This window comes from Xiphophorus maculatus, chromosome 18 (assembly GCF_002775205.1).
Source record: "Xiphophorus maculatus strain JP 163 A chromosome 18, X_maculatus-5.0-male, whole genome shotgun sequence".
Lineage (NCBI taxonomy): Eukaryota > Metazoa > Chordata > Actinopteri > Cyprinodontiformes > Poeciliidae > Xiphophorus > Xiphophorus maculatus.
In genome coordinates this window covers 13,838,875-13,855,016 of record NC_036460.1, presented here as the reverse complement: position 1 = coordinate 13,855,016, position 16,142 = coordinate 13,838,875, and the positions used below count along the sequence as shown (strand labels likewise).

At 37.4% G+C, this 16,142-nt stretch overlaps 2 protein-coding genes and 1 long non-coding RNA gene across 3 annotated transcripts; 1 reads left to right on the top strand and 2 right to left on the bottom strand.

The window, feature by feature from the left end:
- Window positions 1–983: 983 nt before the first annotated feature.
- ilvbl (ilvB acetolactate synthase like) lies at window positions 984–8,516 on the bottom strand. Its single transcript, XM_005808903.2, has 14 exons — window positions 8,097–8,516; window positions 6,894–7,095; window positions 6,507–6,634; window positions 5,538–5,788; window positions 5,307–5,406; window positions 5,092–5,189; window positions 4,852–4,988; window positions 4,293–4,427; window positions 3,751–3,865; window positions 3,483–3,652; window positions 3,250–3,320; window positions 3,094–3,165; window positions 2,022–2,127; window positions 984–1,887 (listed from the first exon to the last, which is right to left on the bottom strand). Exons 1-14 carry the CDS (start codon window positions 8,208–8,210, stop codon window positions 1,709–1,711), a joined length of 1,878 nt encoding a protein of 625 aa, XP_005808960.1. The 5' UTR covers window positions 8,211–8,516; the 3' UTR covers window positions 984–1,708.
- A 307-nt stretch (window positions 8,517–8,823) lies between these two features.
- On the top strand, window positions 8,824–10,286 carry LOC111611900. Its single transcript, XR_002754293.1, has 3 exons — window positions 8,824–8,924; window positions 9,878–10,112; window positions 10,194–10,286. It is a non-coding gene; the product is annotated as an uncharacterized LOC111611900 (long non-coding RNA).
- On the bottom strand, window positions 9,200–16,044 carry LOC102235077 (beta-galactosidase-1-like protein 2). Its single transcript, XM_023350764.1, has 19 exons — window positions 15,838–16,044; window positions 15,508–15,693; window positions 14,663–14,731; window positions 14,465–14,560; window positions 14,275–14,383; window positions 14,108–14,200; window positions 13,943–14,024; window positions 13,779–13,843; window positions 13,215–13,299; window positions 12,909–13,046; window positions 12,733–12,813; window positions 12,480–12,586; window positions 11,448–11,594; window positions 11,276–11,347; window positions 10,902–10,980; window positions 10,502–10,589; window positions 10,192–10,306; window positions 9,852–9,968; window positions 9,200–9,676 (listed from the first exon to the last, which is right to left on the bottom strand). Exons 2-19 carry the CDS (start codon window positions 15,669–15,671, stop codon window positions 9,566–9,568), a joined length of 1,818 nt encoding a protein of 605 aa, XP_023206532.1. The 5' UTR covers window positions 15,672–15,693; window positions 15,838–16,044; the 3' UTR covers window positions 9,200–9,565.
- Between the last annotated feature and the right edge of the window lie 98 nt (window positions 16,045–16,142).

The window sequence follows — 16,142 nt, the reverse complement described above, 5'->3', positions numbered from 1 at the left end:
GTAAAGTAAAATATTACAATCAACTCGACATCGTTTCAAAACCCCATGACATTTTTCAGCGATAGAACAAATGTTTCTCCAACAATATTTTTCTTTTTTCAAACTTATCTTACATCGGATTGTTTAACTGTCAAGCAACAAATCTCTCCAACTTCCAAAGTCAGAAATTAAAATGTTTACAAAGCGCATTTTAATATAGGCTTGAGGCCTAAAAATATATAGCTGAGACGCATTGCTTACATAATTTAGGATGTGCAGTTGATAAACTCGAGTATGACATTACTTTTTACCTTTTATTGCGCTCATTTATAAAACGTATAGTTTAAGAAAAAAGTATTTTACGTTACTTCAGAAAACGGTTTGATTAATAATGTCAACTGATAGCTAAAAAGTAAACTCATAGTTATTTGAAAAGAAGTAGAGAATAAATACATTCGCCACAAAACTTATTTCTCAATTGGCCTCTTTCACTATAGAAAATCCATACAGCCTCCTTTTAGGAATTTACACGTCAGCAAATTCAATTCTGGCATTTCCCACGGCTAGCCTGCCATCTGCTGTTGGAAAAATAAACTACAATTCAGAGGGTTGATGGTTTTCAAAGACCCCTTTTTAAAAGAAAAGACAAAATATCTGAGATTACCTTTAATATTTTTTTAGATATACTTCTTAATTCGAATTTAGATGTAAAATGAATGTATAAAAATGCACTTGTCTTTTCATACCAATTAATATTTTATTAAACTACTCTAGTGAGACAAAGCCTCATTTTAGCTACTGTTTGTGTGGTATATATTCCCCCCAGACAGCAGGCCCATCCACATCAAAAATAAAGTAAAATACAAATTAAAAAAAAAAAATTCTACTGCCCATTTGTTTTGTTTTTCATAAAACTGCATATAGCAGTGAAATGACTTGAAGGTTTGACCTTGAAGTCAAAAAATAATTTTTGTAGTCGTATTTAAAAAGAAAACAATTTCAAAAAAAGTATTAAACATCTTTAATTTCTATTGAATCATCAATCATTTCCAATGTATACATAGTAATGCATATTAAGATACAATCAAACATTGAAAGGCAAACCATCTGTCAGGTGACAACATTCACAGAAATATTTGTAGCTCAGGTAATTCTTTTTTCTAAGCATTTGTGGAGGCTGGAGGTTACAGTTCCAACATATCCTGAATCCCTGTTAAAGGCCCAGTGTTCATATCCAAACAGTAGAAAAAAGGCATTCTGGTCACTTTGGACAACTCAAGTCATTGCTCGCTCTGCACATGTAATCCTGGCAGCTAGTTTATTTGCAAACTTGCATTGGGTTGTTTAAATTTTAAAAACATAGGAAGGGATTTTCCTAGATAGAGCAACATGTCTGATTATTCATCATTTCCCTTTCCAAATTGTAAGATTTGCTTTCTGCAACCTTGAAGGTAGCACGACGAACAGCAAATGCATAATTTTCAAACTTACAAAGTCTGGAGAGGGTTGTTGGTATTATTATCTCTGAGGTAAACTAGATTGACTGTTACTGCAACTAATGGGTCAACTTGTCAAAAATATGGTCCTAACGTCTAAGGATATATTAAATGCAATTCAAAATTAAATCACAAGCTGAAATCCCTTATGAAATTGACAAAAAAAAAAAAAGACATAGGAAGCCAAAGTTAAAAGTAAAAGGATATGCGAGTGCTTTTAATGCAGAGATGCTCTACACAGAGATAGATCCTTCTCTGAAATTAGTCTTCCCTATCAAAACATTGAGAAGAGTAGCCTTGCCCTCCTTTGCATCCCTTTGAGCCTGTTTTATGATGTCACTTAGCCGGTTCTCGTCTTCTCGTCTGACAAGGTAGCCCTTACCGCCATAACCATCTGCCACTGTGTGATAATCTGGAAAAAATGAAAGATGACTTTTTCACATTGAGCTGTTGCTTAGCAATATACAACTACATAAACAATGTTCTTTGGGCTATTGGATGCAATACTGTGGACGTTACAACACACATCTGTGGTCAAATACGTACCTGTAAAAGCAAGGCCACAAGCCACGTTGCTACCGAGGATGGGAACCTGCTCTCTGGAGATCTGACTCCAACACGCATCGTTTCCAACCACAGATATAACTGGTGTCTGAAGAGCAAAACGATCAAGTAAAATAATCACAGTACGCCATCTGGTCAATGTAGCAGCACATCCATTTGCTTCTATGCATGCATAAAAAATTAGCGATCAGAATTTAATAACTGTATTTTTTTTTTCAGTTTCATCAGCCTTGACTGATGTTCACCAGGTTGAAGGCTCAAAAATCATATCTTTTTCAGAGCAGTAAAAGTACCAACTTCCCCCACTGAAGTTAAGATTTCGGCAATCAATAGCTATTTAGGTGCTTCACTGCTAAAGGATATTAAACACAGAAATCAAAGATCAATCTTCAGCTCTGTTTCAGGTAAGCTCCACCCAGACCATTATCTTAGCATTATCTATACCCATGTCAAAGGAAAAATTAAAGACGGCATCAAGGCAAGTAATTAAAAGCAACCAGGTGGAGCTCACTAATGTGTTCACTGTCCACACGTCCAACATTTCACAAGTCAAACACCACTAAGGAAAAAATAGAGAACATTACCAAGTTTACATCACACAAAACACATGAAAAAGGTTAAAATATCCACATGGTGAGCTCAGCCCTTCTCTGCTCTGACCAGTAGGGTTGCAATGTTTCTGTGAAAGCCCGTTTCAGATCAAATGCTTTCTTGCACAGCAGAATGGCAACCTCAGCTTTCACCTCAGCTTTCACTATAGTTTCTGTTAACAGGAAAGCTAAGAAAATATATATTATAGTAAAGTTCTTACAGAAAAAGAATTTACCAAAACCTGCACAAAAACTAGACCTGCACTAGTATGCCCTATTTATTTAGCGCTCATAAATCAGACACAGAACTCTGATCTGTGCATCTCTAAACAAACTAGGATGGTGAGAAATCCTAACAGTGTGAGCAAACACACTGTGATAGATCAGAACAAAGTGTGACCTTTTTCCTGTATCAGACGAATATCTGAGTCTTGCATGTTTAAGTCAAAGATTCATGCGTTTACCTTGTGCCGGGTAAATGTGTCATACTCTGCAACACTGTAGCCCAGGGAGCCGTCTCCATAGACTATCCACACCTGCAAAATATGCAAAAAAAATAATTCCTTTGGATAAGGAATGAAACGTGAGAGTTAATGAAATAAATAATGTCAACATTATACCTCAGACTCAGGACGGCACAGTTTTGCTCCCAAAGCAAAACCTCCTCCTACTCCCAGAGTTCCAAAGGCTCCTACAGGAACATGAACGAACTGGATTCAGACATTTCAAAGGAAAGAACACAACACATTGGTACTAGTGATTCTGTAGCATAGCTAAGACACTGATTAAATTAACTACAAGAGTTTATTACTATGATTCTGCTGGTTTAATCATCTTGTTGCTTGTATATTACCTGGATCCAACCAACGCAAAGGTCCTCTTGGTCTCATTATATAGGCAGCACTTCCCACAAAATCTCCCCCATCTGCTACAATGATGCTGTCCTCAGCCATCAGCTCATCCACACAGTGGAGGACTTTTAAAGGATTTAGGTGGTGTTCCGTCTTCTCATTAGCTTTAGCCCTGAAGTTGAACATTTGAGGAATGATTTTGTAACCAACAGTGCATTATTATATTTTCCACACTAACTGTGCAGAACCCCCTTCCCTCCCAATGCTCACCTGTTTGCATCTTCTTTGGTAGAATCTCCAGCTTTGAGGCTCTGAGGCCATTCCTCAGGACAGCGATGGCCCTTCAGCCCCTTAGAGAGACGCACAATAAATGACCCAGCGTCACCTAAAAAAAATAAATAAATAAAAAACTTCAAAAGGAATTATTAGATTTAAGATTCCACATTTGGGAGAATAAATCACCATAATTAAATTAACAATAGAGGACTTGCACATTTTTAACAGAATTCTGGATATTTGGGTCTTATTAACGTGACACAATGCCAGTTTCAACAGTGTGATGATGAGCTATTTCACTTGTGTTTGTGGACTTTAATTATGATTTTTTTTTCATGGCTTACATAATAGAACAAGAAATACAAATCTCATTTTCATATTTATCCCAACCTGGAAAATTATAAAAGCAAATTCTATTATTTTCCAGACTTTTATTACTACACAAGAAACCTGACAATTTTATAAATAATCCAATTTACGGGCAAACAATAAAGTGGTACTTTAATTATAATAAAGATAGCACTTTACAAATTTACCCTGAATTGCTATAGTTGGTTTCCAGAACATATCAGAGTTTTTCAGCAGCTGTGACTTGTCCCTGTTGACAGCGATTATCTTGCTCCTCCGGCTCAGAACTCTGCCATAGCTCAGTCGGAAGTCACACACAGTGCCTACAAAATAAACAAGAACAAATACTCACAATCCTTCATTATTTTGTCTAGCAATGCAGTTTTGCCAATTTAATTTGAAAAATAAAACTCTTAAAAATGTTTTTTTTTTAAATCCCCTTTTCCTTTTCTGAAACAGCTCAAATCTCAGCCAGATTGGAAGGAGATCACATGTAAACAACTATTTTCAAGTCTTTCCATAGATTTTCAATTCATTTTGGGTTTAGAATTCAATTTTGTGTGCTTAGTTACATATAGGTGGACTCTGCTATTAAGGTAATGCACTGGGTTTTATTTAGGTGAATAAGTTTGCAAGGCACTGTCATCCATCTCAATCAGTTTTATTTTTCTGAGTGAACGGCACTCAGAAATCATTACTAATCAAATCATTAATCATTACTAAACTAACTTCATGGTAAAAATGAACCTGCAAGGAGAACCAGGTCGGCCTCTTTGAGAGCGTCCCGTCTGTTCTGTCGGATGTGGATAGGGCTGTCTTTTCCCAGCATGCCCCGGGACATACCCCCAAGAAAGCAGGGGATACCTAGATTCTCCAAAGCCTTCCTGTAAAACAAAAACATGCTTGCACCATTTCATACCTCTCTGTGGCGCACAAAATGACATTGTTAGTCTTTAATTAGTGAAAGACAAACACATGTTCCTTTACCTGATGTCTTCTGCTGGCGTAGGAGGGAGTGTAGCTTGGCTCCCAAGGAGAATGACGGGTTTCTTGGCTCGACTCACTAGCTCTATGCACCTTTGTACCTGAAAGGAAACAAAACATTCAATTGAGTCTGTTCCCTTTGTGTCCCATAACACGATGCTATCTGATCATATATTTACTGAAAACAACTAGATGCCAACACCAAAATCTGAGATTACCTGATCATCCGTGGCTTGAGGGATGTGAACAGGAAGTGGAGAAACATCTCTGGTCTCCCAGGCTCCAGCAAAAAGGTTCATGAGGTGATTATTGAGGTACCTTACAAGTAAGCAATCTATTAACTGAATAATCATAAATACATTATTGTCATCTAGATTCAACAAGTGCTTATTTTTTCACAACATATGACCCAATTTTGTTTCTTTATAAAAATCAGCATTTCCTCATACCATGAGACAATTTTTCCCATCAGCCCTTTGGGAGGATTTTTAACAGCAAACTCTTTGGACACCAGGTGGTATGGGTACAGCGTATCAATGGGGAACTCGATGAAAACAGGACCAGGAGTTCCTGACTGAGCAATGGCTAGAGCCTTCCTGAGTGTTGGCACGATCTCCCTGACAGTCCGGATGGAGGCACAGAACTTACAAAGAGGCCTGAAGAGAGACATCTGGTCGATGTCCTGCAGTGCCCCTCTGCCCTGTGACACAAAAGGGTAAAAACAGCTCATTTCAACAACTAAAAGGAGCACCAACAAGCACTACCTACTAAAGCAGGGGTGCTCAAAGTCGGTCCTCGAGGGCCAGCATCCTGCACGTTTTAGTTCTCTCCTTGGTAGTACCAACAACCTTTTCAGCATGTCAATGTTCTTCTTAGGCCTTCTAAAGAGCCATCATTTGATCCAGGTGCGTTAAACCAGGGAGAAAACTAAAACATGCAGGACGCCGGCCCTTGAGGACCGACTTTTGACACCACTGTACTAAAGTTTTGTTGTGGTATTTCATTAGATCGGCACATTCATATCATATTTACACCATCTTTCAGTTAGATTTTTCTTTGGATTTAAGCACATAATAAAAAGAACCAGGTTTTTATCAGCTTGAAATATTATTTAAACCCAAGTGTTATTTTGCTATTTACTAAACACAGATGAAGACAAATCAAATAAGCTGTGCAATAAGCTTATTGCTGTCTCTGGAAGGAAAGTAGGAGATGCTGGTAATTAAATTATTATGCTTACTGAAAATCTATAAAAGTGGGACTTAAGTTAATGATTACAATGTTCGATTATACATTTTTCTAAATGCGGTGCTACAAGGCTCCAGGCAACTGAATCATTATGTTCAAATAGTTTTAGTACTTTAGAAAAACCAATGAACTATATATTAAATTCTGAAAAGAAGGTGGCACTGATGTACCTGCAGTAATGTACCAGCAGCTCCTCCCAAAAGCAGCAATGGAGATTCCGCCATTTGAGCATTCTTCACTGCTGTCACTGTGTTAGTCAGGCCCGGGCCAGCAGTCACTGCGGCTACTCCAACAGTGCCTTGGAAACACAGCAGGAAGAGATGTGCATTAATATTTATGTCTAGTAAGATATTTTCATTTAAACTAGATACTGATATCTCCGTTAGCTGCACCTGTGTTTGACAAGTCATAATGTTGACCAGTAAGGCACACCTTAAAAGGCTGCAGAAGACTCAGTTCCTTTATTCCCCACAGTTACTAACAACATGGTATGTGCCAAGAGACGCAGAGGTCAAATATTAACTCATGCTCTTCTTGTGTAGCTGAGGTGTGTGTACCTGAGAGCCTCGCCACAGCATCAGCAGCAAAGACAGCAGTGGCTTCGTGTCTGGTGTCAACGACACGGATGCCAACCTTCTCGCAGGCCACCAGGATGGGAGAGATGTGCCCACCAACGAGGGTGAAAAGGAACTGGATTCCATGCGCACGGAGGACTTCGGCAACACTCTCCCCTCCATGCCGGGGGCTCTTTGTTTCAGTCTGAATTCAATAAGAAAACGGTAAAAAGATCAAATAAAACAAACAAACACCCATTAGACATCTTACCATTCTTTTTCACTTGAACTACAGACTTCATTAGTAAGAACAGTTACTTTTCTGCAAATTAAAATCTGAAAAGAACACACTTGAATTCAGCTTCCTTTACTCAGATACCCTTAAATCAGAGCTTCTCAATTCCAGTCCTCAGCCCCCCTGCTCTGCATGTTTTAGATTTGCCTCCATTTCAGAACAGCTTATCCAAATGATTGCATTACATCTTCTGCAGGCATCAAGTACTCCAGAAGCCTGTTAATCACCCATAGATTCAATCCAGGTGTGTGGCAGCAGGGCAACACCTAAAACATGCAGGGCCCCCCTTGCCTGAGGACCAGAATTGAGAAGCACTGCCCTAAATACAATTCAATGAAACCAGCTGACTACAGAATTTTAATTCAGAATGAGGTGTTATTAGATGGCCCCAGGATTTTCTTTTTTAGAAAATACTCTAGAGATACAATCCATCAACATGGTAACTCTACTGCTTGCCCCAAAAAAACACTCACCATCTAGATTTAACATTATATCACTGATTTAATCAGAACTAAAAGAGGTGTAAAATAAAAACAAAAACAAAGCAACACATTGTATAGACTGCTGTCCCAGTGACATGTCGCCATTCCCAATGTCACCTGTCACATTATCTCCCTTTGACAACAGCACTTATTGTTCAGGCCTGCAGCTGTGATGTGCCCCTTTACTTTGTGCAATCCCACTAACAACCAGTGCGTTTGAATAGCCTTTATGAGACAACCGCAGGGCTGGTCAAAGTTTACATGAATGCAGCCCAGGCTTGCCTTTGACATTTAACAGCTTAGAGGGAACAGAGGGACTAAAAATATTACTGAATATTTTCACAAACAGGACATTGGAAAGTTGCTTTGAATTATAACATACAGGGGAAAAAAATGTTTTGAAGCTGCTGACGATTTCCAATCACCTACCTTGTGAAACAACTGGTAGATCACACCAAGTTTGTAGGCAGCAAACACAACCCCAGTCAGCGCAACGCAAGCAGAGCATCCGAGGACACTGGAAATGCATCCGAACGACTCCATGTCGGCAGGAGGAACCAAAACCCTGTTTGTCAAAACAAAACTCGACCACGCTTGGGAAAAAAATGACCCACTACTATTCCACTTCAGCAGCTCACTTTTTATGCTAGGCTATGATATTGCAAAGATGAGTCTGCAGCTGCTATAGACTCATTTCATACGTAATATTTGGAAAGTACATTCAAAACATAACTGCCTCGTCTTAAGTTAGCAGATAAATGCTTTAAAGGACATCCTGTCGACTCCTAAACAAGTTCAACAGGAACAACGCTCCTTCACCTGCAGAAATATCAGCGCTCATATTCAGGTCAAGCCAACTATGAGTATAACACACATTTCCGAAAATATATTTCAAAATAAAAATCCATCTAGAAACTACAGATCTTAGCAGCATTAACCGGATGTCTATGTGTCATATTTTGTTCATTTTGAGGGCAACTTTAAAACGTTTACGTTTTATTATGATGATATCCGTACTTTTGTTTTTGTTATAAATAGCATGACAAAGACACCAACTTTACTGTGAAAGTCAATATTCGTTTTCCGTTTACTCTCACAGCTTCCTGTGAGTCTGTCGTCAGAAGGTGGGCGGGGCAATTTCTACACAGCCAAGGAACAGACGATTTCCCTGAAATCTTGTTGCTTCGCACTTTTCACATCCATGTCTAATGAGAGTAAAGTTCATGCTAAAATACAAGCTTCTAGCCAGACTATTCGGTAAGAATCAATCAAATTCACTTTAAACGTAACCTTTCAAAGTAACACGACTTGTCATTATCAAGTCTTTTATTCATTTTGCTGATTTGTTTTGAATTACTGTTTTGTAAAGTCAAAATTTTGCCTCGCAAAACGTCACATAAGACAACAAACCGATCGGTTTGTTGTGTATCTATATTTTATGAGCTACAGCAAAATACTTGAGTCATATATGAAAACACTGCATGGAATTTAGGAAGATTTAGCTACAATAAAACATGTTGAAGCATATTGTGTAAAAGACTGGCATGACTTTATTAAACATCTGAAAACGTCTGCAGAAAAGCTTTCATAAAAGTCATGTGAAGCCATTACCTGGACTGGAAAGGATCATCAGAGTAGTGGACGCTTTATTATTAAGTTGTGTTGTATTGTCAGTGTACATTTGTTTAAAAAAATACTAACAGTCTTTATAATAATGCAAAGCATTGCAGGTTATGAGACTAAATTAATCAATAGCAAAAACATTAAGCTCTGAATAAAGGATGTTAAACTGCTACAACGGGCAATTACAAACAACCCTACTGTGTTAACTGGTTTATATAATTCATATTCAATTTCAGTAACAATAAATAATTCCTTAGTGTGTGTGTGCACAATGTTTACAGCAGACTGCAAAAGGGCAGTTTGTAGACATCAATAGTTTTTCCATATTCAGGATTTTCAGAAAACATAATTTTTCCATCAACCTTTTCTTCTTCAAAAATAATGATCTGAAAGAAAGCAGATATAGACATATAATTTAACCCTGATTATACACACAGAAACGCACACAGAGAAAGAAAGGAAGGAAGAAAACTGTTGTAGAGAGCAAAAGTCAAATTCCTTTTCTTCTTCTGAAGATAACAATAGATACATTGAGCAATAGTTTCAAGTTGAACATTGTACCTGGTTCTCTCCATTTCTGAGCCAAGGTCCTGGGAGATAGAGGAAATGCTGGGGACCAATGAACCAGTAACGACCAAGGTTCTGGCCATTGACAAACACCACTCCTTTACCCCAGTTCTGTGGATACACATATATCAACACAGGCTCTTCATTCCAAAGAAATTCCAAATGCAAGCAACTAATATGTCTTGGAATCCCAGCTCTTTTGGAACAGAAATCAAAAATTGTTTCATTCTGGCTTGAATTGTTCATTGAACAAAGGTAATCACAAAGAGTACATTTGCTTATTCTTTTAAAAGCAATTAGATTACCACACAAATGAATAAATTGTCATATTCACAGGAAGCTTGATGAAGGTGTCTTTTGGAGGACCGTCCAAAACGAGCCTGGCCTGGAAAAATCCTGGGACTGGCACTGACTTGAAGTCGGTTTTCCACTGACCTGAACTTGACAACCTAAAAAGAAACACAAGAGGGATGCAAAGCATTCGGATTGTGAATAAAAGTAAATTAATTCCGATTGATGCAGATGCTTAATCCAGCACACAAACTAATAGCATAACAGATTAATATAATCAAGGTCAGATATTTTATACAAACATGATGTCATGAACAGATTCAAATAAATTTGAAAATCCAGAAACGGCATACCTTTTTATAAAGGTTGGCTTCAGATCAAGACAGAAGGTGGTGAATCCTCTTAGTGGTGTATGATTAAGCACAATGTCTCCCACAATACCTGTAACCATGTTTACAAGACAAATACATGTCATTCAGAGTAGGGTGAACACTAAAACGATACACAGATAAATATGTGTGTGAATTAGAAAAATGCCCTGGATGCCCTGGGACACTAGATGAAAAGGTCAGATTTCTTTTAAGTTCTTGCGCTATGTTTTATGTAAAATACCAGAAAAACAACTCTTAACTTGTAAAACTGGAAACCTACCTGTGAAAATGATTCTAAAATGGCTAAAACATGGTTTTGAGTATATACTAATAGGAAGGTAATAAGCATAATATGCAGTTAATGAAAGTGATCCATAAATACCTTTGCGCTGGTTATCAAGAGCTTTACCATAATTCACTCTTCCACAGTTTTCAACAAGTACAGCCAAGGTCCTCTCTCTCTGTGAGGCACACACAAATCAGTATAATTTCTGGCAAGGATTATTAATGAATAATACAGTTAAGAAAGTTATTTTACAGTGAAGTCAACTGTATGAGAAACCAGAAAGTTTAAAAGCTTTGTTTGAAATAAAATACCAAAATAAAATAAACAACACAAAACAAAAATTTTTTATGTTGGTTGGGGAAGCTTGGAATAGAATCACCACAATGTTTAGAACTTCTACTTATAAAGTTTTTGTTCAACTATTGTATAACAAGTAATTCCATGTTCACATAAAACGTGATAAATAATACTTTGGCATCGGGCAAGATGACTTCGTGAGTCTTGTAGTCCAAACATCCTACATATTCTCGATCCAAGAACACCTGCAGAACATCAAGGTGCATCCAAGATATAACTCATACAATATCAATTTGCATTACATCAAAACATTATGTCGTTATGTTGTCAAAACACTGTTCTCACCAATGCTCTGTCTCTGATGTTGTTCCCAGAGTTTAATGCTCCTCCACTGCTGATGGTGGTTTCATACAGTGTATAACCATATGACTGACCATTGTTGTTGTTTACTGGGATATTCTCCATGTTTATCGGCCTCTCTGACCTGCATGGCTAGATGGGTAAATAGTCAAACATAATAGATTTGGTAATTTAAAAGGCATTGTGTGTTACTATTGGTACAAGACATTGTGTCTTTTAAAACGCTTACACCTTCACAAATTTGGTTCTGTTACAAATTTATTGTCACTCTATGTGATAAACCAACACAAAGAAGTGTGTGAACTGAAAGGAATATCGTTTTGAAAATGTCTTACAATTTTAAAATGAAAACTATTGGATGATACTTTTTATCGCCTTCTGCCACAATTACAGCTGGAAATATTTTAGGGTATGTCTGCCTACTTTGAACACGTAGAGACTAAGTTCTCTTCCTGTTCATCTTTGCCGCTTAAGATTGGTTCAACAGCATTTATAAACAGCAATTTTCAAGTTTTATCAAAAACAGAAAATCTGTTGGATATAGTCTGAGCCTTGACTGGGCCATTCTAACACATAATTTGGCTTTGATCCAAACTATTGTAGTTTTAGTTACTGTGACTTTCTCTGAACAGACACTTTCTTCTTGCACCTACTTTATAGAGGCCAGATTCAGCTCCCTACAGTCACAATTGCTGTCTTGTCTCCTTGTAATACAAATGCTCCCCTTGCCTGACTTTTGGTTCAGATGGATGCAATGGTTGGTTGCAGTTGCTCAGTACCTGTATTCTTTTTGGATGATCTTCAGTGAATTTTCAAGGATGTAAAATATTGTTTTATAATCTAACCTTACTTTGAACTTTTCCAGAAATTTACCCTGTTTCTCACTGTTTGCTCACAAATATTCTATAACTAATAGTTAGCTATAGGACTAGCTGCCTTAATAAATGAAGTATTTGAATCAGATAATTGGGCATTTTTTGTTTATTATTTTAGCTGTCACACCAGACAGGTGCTAACCTTATCTATGAACTGTACGGCATCCCACAGAGAAAGGTACAGCTGCGTGTACACTGTCTCATAAGCTTTCCTCTCCTGAGGAGAAGGCACTTCAGGAAGAGGCTTTGCTAGAACACAAGCAGGCAAAACATTTAGTGGAAGCTAATCATGCCTCCTTCAGCTTTCGTGGATAACGAGAACAAGAAATTGATTGCAATTTGTTTATTTCATATGATATTTGGTGGTTGTTTAAATGAGATGTTGAAGAGCTTACAGTTATACCGGCTGAATAAATCCCTCAGAATTTCATATTTGATAGTGCAATCTCCAGCTTCCGATAGCGGAGCATCATAATCTGCCAAGAAACAGATTACAAACCCAGTATGAAACGTTTATAGCTCATTGTTGTGAAATGCATTTGATTTTGGCACTCTAATGTCACCTGCCTACCATAACTTGTGACCTGGGGTTTGTAGGTGCCAAGGTCCATTGCTCCATTCATGAAGCCAAAGTTGGTCCCACCATGAAACATGTACAGGTTAATGGAAACGCCTCTCTCCAGAATTTCTGACACCACGCCAAGCATGTCTGCACATAGGGCAGCACATACAGTATTCATTGTATTCTTGACAAGTTCAGATAAAAAAATGTATTCATGCAAAAAGCAAGAATAATTGTTAGTTGAAGTATACACTCTGAGCATGTTCAAATTCATGAGTGGAAACAAGAACGGCTCAGAAAAAGAAGGGCGAGTACCTTCTGCATTGAACACATGATGATGCTCTCCCCAGACATCAAACCACCCAGACCAATATTCCATCACCATTAAAGGTTTCTGGGGCTAGAAGGAATACATGTGTGTAAAAGAAATGTTAGCAATCCCATCAAACTTTGGCTAACCTGTTCAAAGGAAATGTTTGTTGATTCACAATATACACACACAAATGTTGGCACCCATGGCAACGATGTTTAAAAACACCCTGATATAGGCTAAAAACATATTGTATTCCTAGAAGCTTAGATCAACTTTTAAAAGTATACAGTTAAAACAGATACATTGTACTAATTTAGAATATATCAACAATTGTGCCACCAGTGATAATGTGAAAAATATGTTTCTTAACTTTTAATTTTTTCCAACAAATGGTTAAATATTCTTAAAGTTTTCCCTTTTTTCTTTTTTTTTACATTTTTTATTTTCCGTGTGAGATTGTACTGCTGGAATAAGAGAGAAACGTAATGAAAGGCTGCAAGCAAATTTGTCCAAGATGGTGTGATGTATGCAAGAACAATATTAAATCATCCATCATCACTACATACCTGCATGCATGCTAAGTGCTGAATGGCTCCAAATGACAACCTCTGAAGATTTATTGTTTTTAGAACTGAAATGATCAAGTTCACAAACTTTTTAGATGACATTAAGACAAAAATGTATAACCAAAAAGATACACTTTATGTTTTGTCATAAGTCATGTAGTTACCTCCCTCCATACTTCTGTTTCTCAAACCTTCCCAGTTGTCAGATGTTAGCAGGAGCTCATTGACCCCTTTGGACTGGAGACACTATATGAACAAAGGCAGAGGATGTGCATTTAACAAATGGAATAAAAGAAGGGTGCTACCAAAAAAGCCTGTAATTAACTCACATTCTTTAAAAATGGCATATACTCATCGTCCTTAGCATATGATCCATACTCGTTCTCTAATTGGAGAGCAATGATTGGTCCTCCATTCTCAAACTAAGAGACATATTATGTATTAGTAAAAAATTAGGCTATTCTTTACCATAAAACTTATTTAAAAATGCAGTTACCATCAGAGGTTGGACAACTGAGACAAGTTTGTCAAAGTACAAGTTGACAGCATTTACAAATCCGGGGTAAGTTGTTCTCAGCTGAATGTCTTTATCTTGTAGCAACCAGCTGGGAAATACCCCCCATACCCCCCAAAAACAATGTTAATTAGACATTGATATAGCAAACAGAATAGAAACGTGACATCACCTTGGCAAGCCACCCAAGTCCCATTCAGCACAGATGTAAGGTCCTGGCCGTAGGATCACCCAGAAACCTGTCTCTGCTGCTAAGCTGATATAGGCCCTGAAAGAGACACAGAAATGTTCTGTTATGTTCAAAACTAATAACTCAGAAAACCTTTTGCTGTATTCCAGAAAAAAATAGCATGATTATGCAGAGCCTTTCCTGAGATCTAGCTGATCTTGAAAGTTAAATGTCCCTCTTTCAGGCTCATGCAGGTTCCATGGCACATATCTGGAAAAACAGACCAAAGGAAATGGCTCCGCTGATGTTAAATGACAACACAATCCAACAAGTTAAAAAAATTCTGATATAGCCAACATTGTTGATCAGAAGTTGAAATACCATTCTTTTTTTTTCAGGGTCAAATGGCTATACCAAATACAATGACATCTGAAAACCAGAGTTGGTGCACATTGTGTTTTTTTCTGATCCACCCAGGTTTAAAGTTGTGGAAATATTTACACCCCACTTTGCTCTGTCTAACTAAAAAGTGTTTTTCCACTGTCTTTGGCTTTTCCATGTGGGCATCCGCAAATTTCAGTAATCTCTGAAGGTGTTGATTAGAAGCAGGTACCACATACTCATTTTATTTTGATGACTGTTGATAGTCAAATTCAATAAATTAGGATATGTGTTGTGATGAGGTTCCTTTGCCAGGTTAAAAGTGCCTTTTAAAAATATAAACCTTTAAGCAGTTGTCAAACATTTTCATTTAGCCTACATTTCTGCATTTAAACTGTATTTTAAATTTTTTTTGCTCCGATGTAATATTCCAATCTTATATGTCATGTTTTCATTAGCTGTAAGCTGAAAGTCATCATAATTAACAATAGCTTGTGTGTAATTATATAGAAGTAGTAAATGTATTTTTAATTATGGTATATCCTAATTTATTGAATATGTCTGTATATAACCAACTAATCAGCACTACATAATTTCAGTGTATGATGAAAAAAGAGCATTCAGACATTTCATCCATTTGCATCTATGTCTACAGATATACACACGTTGTAAGAGTATTGAGACCACAGGCCTTCATCTTCAGTAGTCGGTCCTTCCAGTACGGTCTGGGCACGCGGAAGTAATGAATGGAGCCTCCCAGGATGCGGAAGGGCTCCCCCCTCAGAGTGAACTGAGAGGAGTCGGCCCTCAGCCCCTCCAAACTGTTCATTGTCCTCACTTAAATATGAGATCTTATGGAGCAAAATCAGAAATAGCAGGTCTCAGAAGCGAAGAACAAACTTAGCACTGTACACAAGCATTTCAGAAGGTTTAACAAAAAATCACTGAAATAATCTGACTTTTGAAGAGAGATATTGTTGTTTGGATAGCCTTACCAAGCCTTAGCTTTAGTATCCAAAATGTTGAAATGTTAGAGAAAATCCAGATTGCATCCAAACCACTGTGAGCCTGATCAGAGAGCATCTGAGGGTCAAATGGTGCTGGGAGGCCTCGAACACAACACTGTGGATAAGGCTAACTATTGTTGTTGGATAACAACAGTGTCATAATGCTCTCCCTCTTTTTCTCTCTCTCCCTCTCTCTTTTTTTCTCTTTCTCTGTCAGAAGCATAAAGCATTGTTCAAGTGTGATATAGTATATGATATATATATATATATATATATATATATATATATATATA

Coding starts and splice junctions, on each gene's coding strand:
- ilvbl (XM_005808903.2), bottom strand. CDS start 8,210: ATGGAGTCGTTCGGATGCATTTCCAGTGTCCTCGGATGCTCTGCTTGC. Junction 3,653..3,750: donor ACCAAAGAAGATGCAAACAG/GTGAGCATTGGG, acceptor GTTCAACTTCAG/GGCTAAAGCTAATGAGAAGA. Junction 3,166..3,249: donor TGTGCCGTCCTGAGTCTGAG/GTATAATGTTGA, acceptor CATATTTTGCAG/GTGTGGATAGTCTATGGAGA.
- LOC102235077 (XM_023350764.1), bottom strand. CDS start 15,671: ATGAACAGTTTGGAGGGGCTGAGGGCCGACTCCTCTCAGTTCACTCTG. Junction 10,981..11,275: donor TCATCTTGCCCGATGCCAAA/GTATTATTTATC, acceptor TGTGCCTCACAG/AGAGAGAGGACCTTGGCTGT. Junction 9,969..10,191: donor ACACCTTCATCAAGCTTCCT/GTGAATATGACA, acceptor GTGTATCCACAG/AACTGGGGTAAAGGAGTGGT.